The sequence below is a fragment of the Toxoplasma gondii genome, chromosome XII (assembly GCF_000006565.2).
Source record: "Toxoplasma gondii ME49 chromosome XII, whole genome shotgun sequence".
Taxonomy (NCBI): domain Eukaryota; phylum Apicomplexa; class Conoidasida; order Eucoccidiorida; family Sarcocystidae; genus Toxoplasma; species Toxoplasma gondii.
Window position 1 is genome coordinate 3,744,658 of NC_031480.1, and position 17,066 is coordinate 3,761,723.

General features: G+C 51.4%; 3 protein-coding genes across 3 annotated transcripts; 2 read left to right on the plus strand and 1 right to left on the minus strand.

The window, feature by feature from the left end:
- Window positions 1-1,264: 1,264 nt before the first annotated feature.
- On the minus strand, window positions 1,265-2,026 carry TGME49_248210 (hypothetical protein; the record flags this gene model as incomplete). Its single annotated transcript, XM_002367127.1, has 1 exon — window positions 1,265-2,026. One exon carries the CDS (start codon window positions 2,024-2,026, stop codon window positions 1,265-1,267), a length of 762 nt encoding a protein of 253 aa, XP_002367168.1.
- Window positions 2,027-3,245: 1,219 nt separating this feature from the next.
- Window positions 3,246-7,198, plus strand: TGME49_248225 (PF2 arrest specific protein 8/11, putative; the record flags this gene model as incomplete). The annotated part of the gene is made up of 11 exons (XM_018780852.1): window positions 3,246-3,368; window positions 3,650-3,760; window positions 4,104-4,285; window positions 4,467-4,656; window positions 4,847-4,920; window positions 5,152-5,248; window positions 5,569-5,653; window positions 5,968-6,215; window positions 6,413-6,475; window positions 6,705-6,836; window positions 7,100-7,198. The coding sequence occupies 11 exons, from the start codon at window positions 3,246-3,248 to the stop codon at window positions 7,196-7,198; spliced, it is 1,404 nt and encodes a 467-aa protein (XP_018634990.1).
- Window positions 7,199-9,258: 2,060 nt separating this feature from the next.
- Window positions 9,259-16,483, plus strand: TGME49_248240 (leucine rich repeat-containing protein). Its single transcript, XM_018780853.1, has 4 exons — window positions 9,259-11,123; window positions 11,653-12,132; window positions 12,926-13,573; window positions 14,516-16,483. The coding sequence occupies exons 1-4, from the start codon at window positions 9,315-9,317 to the stop codon at window positions 15,449-15,451; spliced, it is 3,873 nt and encodes a 1,290-aa protein (XP_018634991.1). The 5' UTR covers window positions 9,259-9,314; the 3' UTR covers window positions 15,452-16,483.
- Window positions 16,484-17,066: the final 583 nt, after the last annotated feature.

Here is a 17,066-nt window from a genome sequence, read left to right on the forward strand (position 1 = left end):
CAGCAGCGTCGCGAGCAGGAAGCTAATTCCAGACGATCTAGCACTGGCCTTGCCAGTAGAGAACTGAAACAACATTGACTGTGGATATGCAACTTCTCTCTAGCGAGCTCACACGTCTAACCAGCCCCATGTTTGAAACTGATAGATTAATCAGGCTTATAACTTCCGTTTATGCTCCAGCTTGCTTGCGCCGCGGCTCGCCGTTAATGGTTGTCTCGGCATCTGAGGAACAGAAAATGAGCATTTGCAGCTGGCAGGTCCGCAGTAATCCGCCTGGTATATATGGATAATAGTCGAGTCTTCTATAGTTTAACCGCTACAGCTGGGACGCACGCGACCAATCTGAAGAAGATGTACCGGAAATGCAAGTTGGGGTCGCCACCAGCTACGCACATTGCTAGATTCAGAAACAGCCTGCTTGTCAATCGAAGGGTCGCTGGCTATCAAAGGAAGAAGTGTTCTTGAACGCTCTGGCAGTCCATGCATTGCCTCCGCAGCAGAACACAATTCAAGTCCACAAATTTCCGTTGCGATGGTGTGCAAAACGTGTGGAATACTTCCTGGGTGTTCTGTCCCACGACTTCTATGGAATTCTGAACCGCGTTTGTTCAGCAGTTTTCAATGCTCTGACTGAAGTTCCTTGTCCCTTTTCGACCGACTGGATATTATGTTGAAGGGGCTTGTTTCCTGCCTTCTTTTGTTTGACAGTCCTTCTTGATTGACGTCCACAACCCTAAACAAACGCAGCAGCGAGACGCGTGATATCCTAGCGAGTCCCCAACCTCTTTCACAATGCCGCAGTGAAGTCTCCGCCTCTTGACGAGTTAGTGCCACTGAAAAAAAAACATCTTCGCTCCCCATCTCTTGTCGCACGGTTACACCAGCATCGTTTCTTCTCTATGCTCTTCCTTCTTGAAGGCGGTTACTTTGGGCGGCGAATGTTCATTATGATGATATTCAAGCTCGCTTCCTACGCTACAAAAGGTAGTTGTGTGGTTGTGGACCTTGAATCGCCGGAACGTCGTCCGATAATTGCTGACGAAGAAACGATTTGCGTCCAAAGCCAGTCTGTAGCGACCCAGCCGCAGAGAAACATCTCTCGCCCCGCGGGAAGTCATACGGGCAACTCGTATGCTCAGTATGTTCGCATTGTCTCCGACAATACGGTACACGCATCGTACAGGTGCAGACCAGGTTGTGTGTGCACTTGTGTGATCGCTTAGAGTACCAACAGGACGTCAAAAATGTGAAGAGGTTGCATGGCTCACTCGCTTTGGTCGAAATTCCCATACTCAGACACAGCGCCGGGGGTTCTAACGTATGTCGATCGGGGCATTTCGTCGAACATCTCCGGAGCGCTAGGCATGAATCCGAATTCTTTGGCTACAGAACGTCGGGGTGCATCATCTGACACGCACCCCCCGCCAAGTACAAGAGTGGACTGGTTTCTCTTGTTTCTGCTCCTGCACGTTTCGCGATTACTAGCTCCCTCAGCGACTGCAGCGAACACCAACTGCTCCTGGCCCTGCTTTCCCCGCACCGGATGCCCCCTGCGCTCTTCCGCAAACTCGAATCTCTCCTGATCTGTCGCGTCTCCGAAAATGAGAGTTGATTTGTTGTGCTCACTGTTGACAACTTTCCCTTGTTTTGTGTGTGGACTGCCTACACGTGGGTCGAGTACCTGGTCTTGGTGTAGGCTAGAAAGACCAGTGGTGTCATCCCCAAACTGTACCGAACTCTTGTTTTTGTTTACATGCCTCGCAGCCGTTGTCACCTGTTCGACGTAGAAAGACGGGTCTACGGGCGGCTGCTGTCGCTGCTGTTCGACGTACGCAAACCGTTCTGCCGAAGCATCTCCCCCAAGGCAGACTGTCGATTTGTTGTGGTCGGGATTCGGACGAACATGTGGATGTGGGACAGTGCCGCTGCGATCGCCCAACCCTTTGAACAGTCCATCGTAGGGCTGATTCGCCCGTCTGTCGTCGAGGCACACTTTGCTACGATCGTCCGATTTGAAAAGTGCCATCGTGTTTTACAGGTAGGCTAGTTCCAGAGAGCTGCAGCTCCCGCTGCGAGCCTGTCCAGGTTCGCGCTAGTATCGAGGACAACCGAGGGATTTGTGTGAGCAATTTGCCACGCCATTCAGTGTGACGTGTCACATGTCACCGAACCCTCGATTTAGCATTGCTACCTGGTACCGTACAGAAAGCAGACGATGGTACACCATGTGAGGCACTCAGCGCCGTGACAGCACTGCTCTAGGTACACAAGCAAGGCTACGTTTCATTAAACAGTGGGTTCCCAATTGAAGAAACCAGTTGTGGCTAGGTATCCAGTTGGACCGACAATGACACCTGTAGTGGCTTCCCGAACTTTTCTTAGTCGATGTTTGTGCTTGCATGCGAAGCCGGTGGCCCCATGGCGGAAGCGCCTTTTCCAAAACTCGGCTGCAGGCGCACACGCGTAACCGGCTAGGAACTCAATCATATTTCAGTAGAATGACACAGCTGAGCACACGGCCTGCTGGTGTCGAGCGGAAGAAAATGACTATAGTGGCTGGGTTTGCGTTGAATAGTGCCAGGGTGAGAAAGCCATTTGCAGAAGAACGGCAGATTGGGCAATCGCCAACCTGCTGCGCAAGCCTTTTCTTGAACGTGCTCTCTGTGACTCGGTCACCAGTGGCCCTTCATAATCCTCACACAAGATAATTCAGTCTACCAGATCTTCTTTCGCAGCGGTGACTGGGGTGACAAATTAAGTCACGCTTGACTGGCAATCGCATCCCACCACACGCCTCATAGCTTGGTGTACGCCATCTGCCGACAGGGGGGAGTTGCGCAACTACGGTCATTATTTGTCGGTGACATTTCGTTGTTGGAGTACAAATAAAAGGCTGGCTCAGTACGGCCTCTACTCCTGGGGGCCACGACCGCTCACGTTGGCAATGAACGGCCGACAAGTGAGACTTCTGCCGATGCGTTAAACACAATATGATGGCAGGCAAGCAGTGTTCCGCAAGCGGCAATACTCGACTTCGATAGCAGCGCCATTTCAGAGCTTATGATAGTGCTCAAATCGTACTCCAAAGTCAGAGCTGACCTATTGGACGCTGTACCGTAGCTTACGGAAAGACCCACGCACTGCTGGAAAACTCACCAAAAACAATTCGGGCAGCCACCATTTCTTGTCTCTTTCGCTTATTTGAAGAGCCAGCATATCAACGCGGAAAGGATCAATTCGTGACGATGGCGTCGAAAAAGAAGCGGGGAGGCGACGCCGATGCACCAGGCACTAAAAGCGGCAAGGCGCCTTCGAAGCCCTCCCCCGAGGAACTGGAAATTCCGATGAAGAAGCAACTCTTGCAAGAGGTGCGTACCGGAGCCTAATTACAGAGGACTGCAGCATAGGTATCCTTATCAAAACTGCCGAGAACCTGCCCTGTAGAAATGCTGCTAACGTAGCACAGTTGTTGTGCTTAAACTGTGAAAACTGGTTCCATCTACAGCGAAAGTAGTCTGACGAAGCGTGGTGAGCCGTGCGTGAGGATTGGTCGTGCGAGATAAATGACAACAAAGTACGGCAACGCGAAGATACCATGGAAAGCCTTACCAATGTGTTCAGTTCTGAAGCATGTTTTGCACACTCGCAGCTAAAAACACTGAAGGCAGAATGTGAAGATGAGGAAAGACTCTTTCATGAGATTTCGTCAGAAAAAGATCAACTGAGCCACCTCTGGGTCATGGAACAGAGTGCCGCTGAGGTACGTCGCTATCAAACGCTTACAGACGTCTTCGAAACAGAACTCGAACGACAAAATGTACAGAATAGGACTAGAGGTTTCCGACAATCTGCCAGCGACCTTCAATGAATTTCACCATCTTATCGATCCCGACGTCGTAATCATCGGGTGCGTACACGGCATCGTTGAATACACCGGTGTGAGTGTAACACGGCTCTCAATTACTGCCAAGAAGAGAAGACACCGGCAATCACCTGTCGCTAGGCAAACGTGGAATGCTGAGTCTCCTTAGAGCCGGGAACCAGGTGTCTTACTCCTGCTGATGGAGAGAAGCGCACTGAGCGTCGCTGGCTCATGCACTCAGGAAAGACACGATACTTTACGGAAGAAGAAAGACGAAATCCTTGATGAAGTCGAATCGTTCGGGATGGAGTTGAAGTTGTGCAAGCTGCGCATCAAGCAGCTCCTGGCAGAACAGAGCGAGGAAGCGACACAGTTGAGGATTGACGCCGAGGCCGCTCTGAAGCTTCGTGAAGACGTTCACAGGTAACAGAGGACACAGTGGCCTGCTGCCGCAACCCTGTGCTTTCCCTGCGTGTCTTGCTCCTTCAGCAGAATCAACCCAAACTCACTGTCACTGTTTCGTTGGAATTCCGGAGGATGCCGAATCTAGAAAAAACAGTACAAGTCTGTCCAGAATGTTATCGTGTGTAAACCTTTATCTCAGAAGCCGGGAGGATGCGCTGTGGTACCAGAAGCAGGACCAGCTGTCGATGACAAGGGAAATGCAAACCGCCCATGTTGAGTTTCTCCACGAGCTGAAACTACGACAGGACGAGAAGATTCTTGAACTCCGTCGGGAATTTGAAAGGCATGCGCGCGAATTGCATCTCAAGTGGAAACTCCGAACCGACAATGTGGGAACGCATCTCTCGGTCATTCATCGATCACATGCACCTCTCTCGGGAGCCAAGCTGCATGCTGCCGTGTGCCTTGGATTTTTAACAATGCGATAGTTCAAATCAGACACGGGAACATCCACGCACGCAAGCACAAGTGGTATCATGTTTCGTTGTTGGTGACTCTGGATGCGCTGGGTACCTGCAGCTGAAAGACGAGATGCAGAAGCAGCGGCAATTCCTGATTGCAAAGATTGAAGCGGAAAAGAAAAACCATTTATTGTAAGTTCCTCTGTTCACTAGCCGTCGCTTCATTATAAACAACAGATCCCTTCGCTTCCCAGCTACTTGTGTATTCGTTATCGTTCTGCATCGCAAGTTGGGACACAACGGTCCCAAAGCACACGACCACCAACTGCGACATGTTGGATTTTGACCCGCGTATATGTTGTATATCTCTGGCACTCTGACAATGATGATGCTTCAAACGGACGAACTTTGTCTCTTTTGCAGCATGGTGCAGTCCCAAAACACCAAAACCTCTCAGGCGATAAAACGTTACTACGGAGATATCACGTCGTCCAACCTTGAGCTCATCAAGCGTCTCAAGGTAGGACATGGCTAGTGTCCAGGTCAGCCTGGTAGAATGCGTTGATCCGGGAAAAGCGCACGTTTACCGGCCTGCTCTTAAACATGATGGAGTGTATAACGAGCACCAGAACAAACCCGGTTGTCAGCTGCCTGTCGTCGGGCGCCTCTCGAGGCACGTCACTATGAAAAGTAGGAGCAAATCAAACAGCCAGTAGTCGGACCGCGGGAGCATACGTGGAGAACCAAGCATCGTTAAAGAAGTGTAATGAACCCACAGTTCTAACATATTGCCCTCTACCGGTTGTTGCATCACCGTTTCTTACATTCATGCGCCTGCAGAAAGAACATGCGGACCTTAAACAAGCGGAGACACGAGAGGGGAAACGCATGGCCGATTTAATTGCGAAGAATCGGGGTCTTGTGGGTGTGTGCGACCCGGCACCGACAGGAAGGAGCACCTAGTACGGTCGATCGAGGGGATGATGAGCAAACAGTTATCGCACTCTTGTGGGTTCCACGGTGGGTCTTCAGTCACCCGCTCCACAACAGTCGACGAACGATAAGCTACATCACAACTGGTACAAACCGTGACACGAGGCCACGCAACTTAGTGCGACCGCACTGTTGAAAGAATTCCAGTGGTCAGACCTGCCAGCGAAGACAGTGCCCCGTCAGCATTTGGTATCACCTCTTCACATGTGTTCGCAGCTTCTTATCCACATTGCTTGTCATGCGTAGAGCCACTGAGAAAAATGACACAAGAAACGGAAAAGCTGCAGAACGAACTTCGGCTGTACGAGATTGACAAAGCCAAACTTGCAGAATCAAAACAAAAATTGACCGAACAAGCAGCAATTCTTGCTAGGCTGGAACAGCAAGCGGAAATCCTGGAGCAGCAATCCGAGATGCTGAAGAAGACAAAAACCGAGTTTCAGCAGCGGTACCAGAGAGCCGTTTACGGTCTGCAACAGAAGGCCTGCCTGAAGGTACGCGAAAGTGATTTTTTGACTCATACCATGCACTTTGTTAACTCTTCAGTGGCCCTTACTGAGTAGCGTTTCTCTCACGACAGTCTGAAAGATCGTAGGAGGGCTAACGCACAAAATTTCATAGTGCCACGCATGAAGCTTTCTCCAGTATACTCGATCGAAAAGTTTTCCCCTTCACGGGGTTATGCTTGCAGACTATGGTCCTCGAAAGAAAGCTGAAGGCTCTGGAGGAAGCCGAGGAAGTCGCCCAGGCTCAGGTACGATGTTGTATACTTACGGCGCCCAGAAGATCCCGCTTATCCGTGATACTACGCGAAAGACATGCTGACATGACCCAGAGCGCTTCACGTGGAAACAACGGCTCCATTGTATGGTACGGGTAATGCGTGTACACGTGTAGCTGTGATTTGCCTTTGTTCTGAGATGTTCTTGCCCATAAAATACAACGCTGAAAATAAATGATGCTTGTGAGCCTCTTCTGTATAGGTCGAAGAGCTCAGGCACCGACAACAAATTGAGACCTGTGATTTAATCCCTCTGTCCAAAGGAGCAGAAAGACTACTTAAAGCCAAAGACGAGCTGGCCGACGAACTAAGGGATGATATTAAAACCTTAAAGGTGCGTACGCGTGTGATCCTGTGCTCGGAACAATCAGTAGATCATCTCCACTCGCGTAGTTTATTTGTTCTGTACACATCTCAGTTCTAACATCCTCAAGTTTCGTGCACTATCACTCCTGTCGGCTAACGAATTCGACCCGACTGTGGACAATTCTGACGGGGGCGGGGTGAGCCAATCAACACATGCAAACTGGGCAGGAGTATTTTGAGCATTTGTCGAGTTTCACGGAATCTTCAAAAGTTCTTCCTGTGTGATTTCAGGATCTTCACGACATGGCCGTCCAACAGTATGCGAGTTGCATGGCCTCCAGCGGGGTCCCTGTTGAGGATCTGCAGTTCGTGCCACTTACGTACTCATGATTACCAAGAAGCCCTTGCACTTGAGTCGTCTGCAAGCCGTGCCCGTCACCGGGTACGGGCCTATCTGTTTCATTTCATGATGGCTCGTGCAGAGTTCGCTATTTCCCAAGGAACAATTGGAAGGCTACTCGGAAGCCGGTTTCGGCTTCTGAGGTTGTGCTTCTGTGTTGGTCTTGGAGTTGAGTGTGAACGATAGGAGGACATGTCAAAAGAAAGGGTCGTCCGCAGTGGGCAATAACATCAAACGTGGCCTGCAATAAAATACATGTAGCACGGATGTTTTGGGGGGGACATGCAAACTAGTATTTTTTCGCGCGCTCAGGTGCTGCCAGTACAGCTCAAGAAGACAGATGTATGATGGCGTGCTTTATGGGGGTTCATTTTGGAGGACACATCCAGGCGCTCATACCGCAGGCAGGTCTGCGTTTTGTTCCTGTCACAGACTGTGCGCTTAATCATGTTTTATTCTTACTTGCTGGATCCTATCATGTTGGTGTTGGCCTCCCAATCAAAACGACGATACACCATCATTTTTATTCCGGTCAACAGAACAGGTCCGGTGTCTCGAAGTAAATGTTATTTCCTTCGTTGCAGTCGGTGCCAGCAGTTAACTATATACGGCAACCGAGTACGCTTCTGGTATACCGTAAATCGATTTTCATTTAGACTCGGGAGTAGAGCTGAACTGTATGCAGGGAATGTTACCGAGCAGCAATCATGCGGGCCTAATAGACTACGTCCACTGCATAGTATCCGAGTCATCCATCTTTCCTGCTCCCTTTCAACAACGCTGCATCGTGAAACGGCCATTTCGCCACCAATATATTCAGGCAATACGTTCATGATATGTCTGTGTTTGGCTACAGTGAAGCAAGAGGAGGCTCACGAGCCGTGTCGTAGCTGCCTGATTCTGAAAGTTCGTGTCTCAGTGTCTGGGTCGCACTGGAAAATATTGGGGACATGGTGGCCGCAGTTTGTCCGTAATTTAATGGCATGAAAGAAAGACGTTATTACATCACTGATCTTTCTGCTAACCTCTCTCTGATTCGCACATGAGGAATGAATCGTGAGTACTTTTGTTGCAACATCGATTTCTTCGTTACGTTGGCCCCCCGCCCCATCGGTCAAATAGGATTACAGCTGTATTTTCTGGAATTCCACCAGTTCAGACCCTTTTTCAATGTCCCACATACTGGAATTTACTTGAATGCTGGGAACTTATAAGTTCTTCTCAACGGTCGACACGCACTGCACTACGGGGGGGGGCAAGGGGCCCCCCACGCCGACAGACGTCGTTAAGTCCCACTGCCGGTTAGGTTCGATTTTGATTTATTTTAGGGGACGTTTGTCGAGAAAGATATTGATCTAAATGAGTGCAGTTCGCATGCAAGAAACTCAGGTAGAAGGGCCAAATCCTAACGTCGGCCTCATTCCGCCTATGTAGAGGAGTCCGGCTGGGATGATGCTTAAACCGAAAGGGGCACTAAGATCGACTGTTTGCATGTGCTGAGTGTCCGATTGATCTGCTGAATGCTTTGTCAGCAAGGCACTTCCTCTCGACGACCTTGCCGTTCAGCTGGACGCCCCTTGAAGCGTCAATATGCTCCTCTGTAAATATACGCTACGTCGCGCCGATGTATCCTGTAGATCTATGTGGTTTCGTGTAAGCGTCAGCTTGGCGGCACGGTCCTTCCATGATGTGCGCAGGTTCGTCCTCTCAAGAAAAGGAGATGTGGAGTGAACACACCAAATGAAGGGGTCCTTGCTTGTCTAAGAGGTGCCACTGCGCCCTGCGAAAAGTCACGTAACAGTATGAAGAAGCCCGTAACTTCTCGAGTCGACCTCAGACGCAGTATAATCGAATGAGCAAATGCTGTTCCCCCCTATCGCGATGTGTTGCAATATAGTTCTAGAATACCACTATCTATTTAAACTGTCGCGAGCGAAGTAAGTCCGAACTTCCGATTCCCGAATGCATGTTAAGGCGGGCAAACTCCATTTCCTAACGGATGCCCTTCGAAATAAACACGGCGCTAACGCAGTTAAGTCTTCAGACAGGAGGTGTGTGTGCCTTCTTTCTCCTCACACGGTTCAGACGGTTCATGTCCAGTCCAATATGGCCGGCTCAGAAGTAGCACAGAGCAGTGAAGACGAGGGGAAACCGAGAATGCCGACGTCGCTCGACGAGGCACTGGAGTTCGAGGAGTCCGAGATGGAAAGCGGTTTTGAACCCAGCGAGAAAAGCGATGAAAAAACGAGTCATCCCACAAGAGTGCTGTGGCCTGTGTCACAAACGGAAGAGGCCACAGCATCGCCGCTGTCACCTGTCGGAGGTTCATCAAACGCAGATAGTCAGCAACGTACGCTAAAGCCTGGGAATGGCACTTCTGGTGCTGGTGGGTTCGCTTCTTCGAGCCCCTCGGGCGTGGAGAGTAAAGACTACGCGAAGCTGCTCTTCCCTGAGCTTTCGGTGGACACGTGTGTAGACTTTTCTGACGACGGCGATGAAAAGGAGCGGCCACTTTCAGAGTCCACCGTTCAGAAACTGATAGGGGACGAAAAGCCTGAGGAAGTTGAAATTCTCGTCGCGCGTGGGCAGAAGCTCACCACCCTCGACAGAGCGAAAGGCGCGTGCGACTGGCAAGTCTTCAAAACTCTGTCGACTCTCTCGCTTTCTCACAACAAGCTAACAGACATTACACCTCTTTTGGTCCTGGCTCCTACCCTGGCAGATGTGAACCTAAGCTTCAATAGAATTACGGATATCTCGCCGATCTTTGCATGTAAGGCGCTTCGCCGGCTGTGGGTGGCTCACAATCATGTTCGGTGCATTCGGGGCATTCGGAATTGCCAAGGCCTCGAAATTTTGAATCTCTTCCAGAACTGTCTTCGCGGCCCCTTCTCCTCTCTTGTGACTGAATTATCTCACCTTCCGGGCCTCCTCGAACTTGATCTCGACGCGAATCCGTTTCTCTCTGCTTCGCCCTCTGACAGCGATCACAGTTTCCAAGACAGTCCGCCACTGGGACGGACAGCCCTCCGTTCAGACCAGAACGGACAAGCCGAAACCTCCGCACACCCCGACGCAAAGACACAGCCCGCGTCGTCTGTCTCCACTGTCTCCTTCTCTCTCCAAGACTCAAAAAACAAGCTCGATCTGCTGCTCCAGTGCTGTCCCACCCTTCGCCTTCTAGGGGGCGTCCCTATTTCTCGCCTGAAACCCCCGACCAAGATACTTTCTGCTTTTAAAGACCTCGCCTGCTCTTCCAAACGCAGCAGGGATCCATCGGAAGGGGAGCCGCATTCGACAGATCTGCACTCATCGCCTTGCTCTCTTCGTGACGGCTTCTTGCCCGGGAGCCCTGCAAAGTGCCTTCGGACCGCACAGTCCACTCACCCTCCTCTCTCTTCCGACGCGTCCTCTCCCCGAGCCCGCGGCTCCTCTCAGGAAGCCTCCAGTCCTACAGGGAGCCTGAAAATGGAACTTGGAGACGAACGAGACTCAGCAGGAGATGCGTTCGGAAGTGGGCAGGAAGAAGACATGCTCTGGGACGAAGCCCCTGAGGAGGCCGAGCAGCCCAGTCTCGCCTCGCTGAAAAGAACTGTGAAACTGCTGAAGCAAGAAAACCGAAACATGTACGACCTGATGGAAGAGAATGCGCGGCTGCGCATGCAGTTGCGTCTAGGGCCGTTCCGACTTCCGGCTTCCGCGAGAAGAAAAGTGCCGTTGCTCGCTCCTCATAATTTATTGGTAACCACTCCTGCCTTCTCCGGTCCCGGCCTCAGATGCTTCAGTGCCCGAGACGTGGAAAGCAGCGAAATGAAGGTCAAAACCTCTGTCGCTGAAGAGGCTTTTGCAGTGAAACTTTCGCAGCCAAGACCGAACACGGCGATGCCGAGCTTCCTTCCCGCTGCAGACTCCTCGGTAATCAGACAGGGGAAGAGAGCCCGGGAGGAAAGGAGAAGGAGGACAACGCATGTTTACGAGCTGGGAGAAAAAACGTCAAGTAAACGCGTGACGACTTTTCGTTTGCGTTTACGTACAGCTAATAACGTCTGTGAAATTCCGTGTATCTGTGTAACACACAGGATGTCTGAAGTATAGCGGAAGCGATCAGAGGACGAATCACGGGAGGAAAAGGAAAGCCAAACAACGGAGGAACACGAACAGAAAACGTTTCCTCTAGCGGTTTTCGGGGGTAAACGAGATTCTTGCTACAGAAGGCCGCTTTCTAGGTCTCCGTTCCTGCAGTTTGGTGTACCCCGTTTTCGATCCCCATGTAGCTTTATTCGACAGGTCCCTCGTTCTGCGTCCAAATCTTGTGGCTGCAGACGCAGAACAGTAGCCGCAGTTCCAGATCTGAGCACCAGCCTGATTATCTTGCCATTTCACGTTTGCGTCCAGGATTTAGGTACTCTTGTTACCTCTCTTTTTTGCATGTCTCTGTGTGCAGAACGACGAACGCGAATCTTCTTCGCCCTCTCACCCAAGACCCTCTGCCGGCTCGACGGCGGCGAGTGTCGAGTCGCCGTTGCTGCCTCGAAAGGCGCTTGGGCGCCAGGTGTCTTGCGAGCCTCGACAAAAGGCGGAAGTTTGTTTTCGTTCTGTCGATGTGCCCGACGTGGCTCGTTCAACTCTTCCTTTGATGGGAGAGGAAGGGGAAGGACTGAAATGCGGATCGACAGACGGCGCAGGTGACGAGGGGGACGAGGAGAAAGGACGTGCAAGGATGAGAGGGTCTCTCGAAGACGAAGGTGAAAGCAAGGAGAATGCGCAAGGGGAAGAAGAAGACAGTCGAGCGGCACAGGAAGCTAGGGAAGCAGAAGCAGACATGCTACGCTGGGAGAACGGGGTTCTGAGGAAGCGTTTGGAGCGTCTTGTCGCCTACGTGGAACTCCTTCGAGTCGACTTGGACGCGTCAAGAAAAACACGCGTAGGAATGAAAGAGCGACAAGAACGCAGCAACGGTCGCAGGCAACTCAACTCCAACTCTTATCGTTGTCTTAAGCAGTCCGGCAGAGGCCTTCTGGCTCTCCGGAGAACCAGAATGACTGGTGATGTGCTGCGCTATCTTCTCTGATGACACGCAATCGTACAATTCGGTACATGCACGTACTTCGAGTAGAGTCGTAACTGATCCACCTGTTAAAAGCTTTGAAGGAAACACTAGCACAAAAGCTGTAATAAATGCGGTAGATCTAGTCTACAACATATAGTTCCAACTCGCGCAAGTTACGCTTTGTCCTATTGTGAAAACGCGCCAGGACGACAGCACAGCGTCCTCCTTCGGGCAAGAGTAGCAGCTGAGCAAGACGACACTTGTGCATGTTTGAGATTTCCTTGGGCAGCTGCTGTCTCTCTCTGTGACTGTCATTGGTAAAAATGCAAGATAAAATGTAAAACAAAGAATCGCTTTAATGTTACGTCAGACACGCAGTATCCTCCAAGTAGCCAAAATACCGCATATGGTATTGGAGAAAGAAGAGGAGAGTTCGCCCCACCAGGAAATCTGGATTATCAAGAGCCGCCCGCTGTCGCCCGGAGATCTCTCGAATCTGTGAGAGGCCCTTTCCGATCGACACTTCCCCTATGAACTCCCTGTGCAGACTCCTTGGCTACACCCCGTGTATCGATGCAGATCCGACTTGCCGTTCGCTTCCTCGCATGCTGTGAACCGGTGCCTTTGGAAGTTGTGCTCGCGTGCTGTCCTTTGTTCCTCTTCACAGAAGCCAACGAACGCCTCCTCGGAGAATCCCCAGGCCTCGACGTTTCCGAAGTCTTATGGCAACGCCCGTCACAGTTTCTCTGCTTCTGCTCCCCTCAACAAGTCGAAGTGTGCCCTAACCATGCTCACCTCTTCGCCCCATTCGCCTTCCGCTCTTCTCTCTGCTCGCGACGTTGAGACGCGTTTCCCCGACGCAGAAGAGCCAAGCCTTTCGCTGAACGACGACGAGTTTTCGCCTTCCTCGCTCTTTTCTCTCCTCGTCGACCCTCCCGTGACGAAGGCTGCCTCGAGGGCTTCCAAGGCCTCATTGGCGCTGGCGAGGACTGAAGCAGACCGCGCAGCTGGCGGCTGCACGCACAGCGAGAAGCAGTGGCTCGACACAACGCAGAAAACAGACGGGGAAAAGCAACACACCTATCTGACGGCCTACAGACAGGCCGTAGGTGAAGAAGCGGAACTCGACAGTCTCCAAACGAGACCAACAGGTGACAGTGGGGAAGGCAACGCAGAAACCGGAGCAGAAGGAGAAGAAGAAGAGGAGCAGGTGCCGGAAAAGAGAGAAGACAGTGAATTCGGGGCGGTCATTGGAGAGGAAGGCAGCGACGCAGACCTCGAGGCTTTGCTCAAGAGGAACGAAGAAAACCTCAAGGTGAGGCGCAAGCAGATACAGCGGACACGCGGTTATCCATGTTAGACGCGGTTTTAAACAAGAGGCCCCATCGAGCCTCTCTTGCGTGTGGGCTGTTTCTTTGTATTGTGAAAACGACACCATTTTTCCAGAAAAACGCAGGTGACGCATCCTACCGTCGCCTTTCTCTCGAAATATCGCTCTCCTGGCCCTGAACGAACCTCCCGCCTTCTGCCCTGAGCTGACATTCACTCGTGTGTCTCACCATCCTAGCTGACTTTGAACAACTGGCTTGACGCTCGATTTCTCGCCTGCTGGGCTGGCGGCTTGCATGCCTCACTCGTATCGAACAGGATGCGACGCAGGTTCCCAGATTGCCCTCTCTGGCACTCTTTGTTGCATCAATACGCGGTGGTCTATTAGTTCTATCTCTGCGACACTCACCGCCTTAGCTGTGCTGCGACAACGCGGCAAAACGTGGATCAGGTGGAGAGGAACCTCTAAGAACCAAGCCATTAGTCGAAAAGTTCTTTCCATTCCTCGCCCTCGCGTCCTTGTGGCTGGTGTCTGATTCCGCGTTTTTTCCTCTTGCCGCGCACCTCCGTTCGTTGCCGTCATTCCCGCCGAATCTCGAACGTCTGGAGGCAGAAAGAGTGTCTCTCTGTGTCTTCGAGTTGACACAACCAGTTCTGGGTCGCGGATCCTTTGTCACTGCATGTTCTCGGGCCTGGCTCTCACTGACGACCAGCGCGCTTGCACGATGCCTGCAGCGAGGCTCTCGCCCCTGCCGTCGTCGCTCCGACAAAAGGCCTGCCTGCCTGCCACATTTTCTGTCTTTTGAAGTTGCGCAGAAGAAGGCATCTCGTGCATCTCTTGCCCCTTTCTCAGAGCACATGTTGCTGGCAAAGTCTCCAGTTTTCTATTACTCCTCGCTTTTTCCAATGCTCTGCCTGCGTGTCCTAGGCTCTGCGCCGGGATCTGCGGGAGACGGAAGAGATGCTTTCGCGCCCTGCCTCTGCCACTTCCTCAACTCCTCTTCGGTTTCATCCGGAGTTCTCGTTTTCTTCTCCGTCGACTGTTCTCGACGACGATCCTCCACGTCAACCACCGGCGTCCTCTCAACGTCCGCCTCCTCTTCCTCGCCCAGCAACGAAGCAGAGTGCAACGAAATCCATCAAACTCGACAAAGGTGCCTCTCCCTCGCCATTTGCTTCTCGCTCACTTCACTCCACTAACTCTTCGAACTCTTGTCTCTCTTCTCAGTCTTCTCGAACGAGTCTTTCTCCGCTTACTTCTTTCGCCTGTCCTCAATCAACGCGGCCTCCGACCAAGAGTCAGAGTGCCGAGGCCGCCACAAGGGCGGCCCTCTCAATGCGCCTCGCGAGACGATTTGGGCCACCCGCCACTGCCGGAGAGAAGAAAGGAGGTAAGAAGGAAGAGAAGAAGGCGACGACCGCACTCCTTTCTTCTCGGTTGGCGAGTTCCCTTCCTTCGGCTGGGGATCGCGGGCAAAAAAGCAGTTGCTTGCTCGTTTCTGAGAATCCCCTGCCGCGACCGAAGAGCCCACAAAGAAGGACGAAGGCGTCGCCTGCTCCAACTGTCACCGACCGGATGAGGGAGAGGTCCTCGGGCAAAGAGTTGCCAAGAAGAGAGAGCGAAGAGTCAAGACCCTCAGCAGGTTCCTTCTCTCGTCAACCACCGGGCCTCCAAGGTGACACGAACGCCTTGAAGCAGAAGCAGAGAGTGTACCCCCCTTTGCCAGCCGACGCCTTACCTCCTCCTCACTCTCTGGCCTCTCTGCTCTCAAAGAGGTTCGTGACCGAACCCGCAGCCCAACGCGAAAGCGGAACTCCCTGCAGTCCTTCACAGAGGATTGACCAGCCCGCAGACGCACGGTGAAAAGAGAAAAGCTGTGCACCGCGCAGGTGGGAACGACGAGGAAAAGCAAGAAAGAGTGAACTCAACCACCCGAAATGGACTGTCTGTGCACTCGAAAGAGCTTCTCAAGATTCTCGCGTCGGCACACGGCTTCAGAGAACCCTGCCGTTGCAACACTGGAACGCATGTGAGTTGGACACTTCGAGGAGAAGGAAATCTCAGAGGCAACGAAAGAGAGGAACAGATGGGCCTGCAGTCCTGCAGCCAGGTGAGGCTTTCTGAACGAGAACATGCGCATCGACCTGAACGAGGACGAGAGAGAAAGTGAAAGCGCGTTTGAGGGGTATACCGTGAGACGCGGAGGAGGAGGCGCGTGGCGGTCACTGTGGCCATGTTTAAAGACCTCGGTCCCCGCCGCTGTCTTCGCTTGAGTCTCCGTTCTTGTTGTCCTCGAAAGGTCTCTGGTCACGCTTTCCCCTACTTGTGAGTTTCGCTCTTGAAACGCGCTCCATTTCCACAGCGGCTCCTGCATGCGCTTCTCTTCCTCTAGGGCGCGCCAGAAGAGTTGAACTCCTGTCTCAAACCTCGAAAAGCAGCCTTTTCTGGGCATATTTGCAGTCTTGAATTATAAACAAGATGAAATCTCCATTCAACCACTCAACTGTTGCTGCTCTCCGTCTGCCTTCTTGTTCGCTTTCCTCTCCGAATTCTTCGTTTCACGCAAGTGCAATCAACCTCGGTTCGGCTATACACCTCCGGAAGTCACATTACCTATAATTACATCAGAAAATTAGAACGACGTATGTATGGATATGTGTACAAGTCTACTCTACACATGTGTATAATCAATATATATATATATATATATATATATATATATTTTAGGGATATATATATATATATATTTTAGGGATATATATATATATATATATATGCCTTGGAAGTACGTGAAAAAGCGTGGCTCTTCGCGGGTTTGGCAGGCCGAAGCGTGAAAGAAGTCTTCTCTTCAGAAATCGAGTCGCACAACATTCCAAGTTTCCGTGTTTCTCGATCGACCAACGGACTCATGCCTCAGCAGAGGAGGCTGTCCGTTCTCGCCAGCGCTACGTCGCAGGAAAATCCACTGCGAGCCTAGGCCAGATTTCTCCATATATATACGTATATACATATATTTATTTGTAGATATCTATACATGGGAAAATGTATAAGTACTGTGGCAGCATCTGCATTTATGAATATTGCCTTGATATGGAGAGAGAACGTACAAACACACATATATATATATATATATATATGGCTACCATGTTTCCTCAGTAGAAGTTTGGGGGCCTGTTTCTGAGAGGTCTTCGAAAGAGCACGGACAAGCGGCAGTAGCTGCGTTGTGCATGGTTATGGCTCTTTGCCTTGACACATAGGTGGAGCGAAACACTGAGATCGATGAACAGATGGAGAGCTCCTGGAGAACGGAAAATATAGAGATGCGAGCAGTTATAAATACTTCGAGGCAGTTTACGGATACTGAGTGGAAGGTCTCAGTGCCATAAAGAAGCCTCTCCGAAGAGGTTCTCAGCCTGCACTGAATCAGTGAAGCGTCGAGTCTATTGTGAGGGCAAAGAGAAAAAACGAAAGCAAGAGC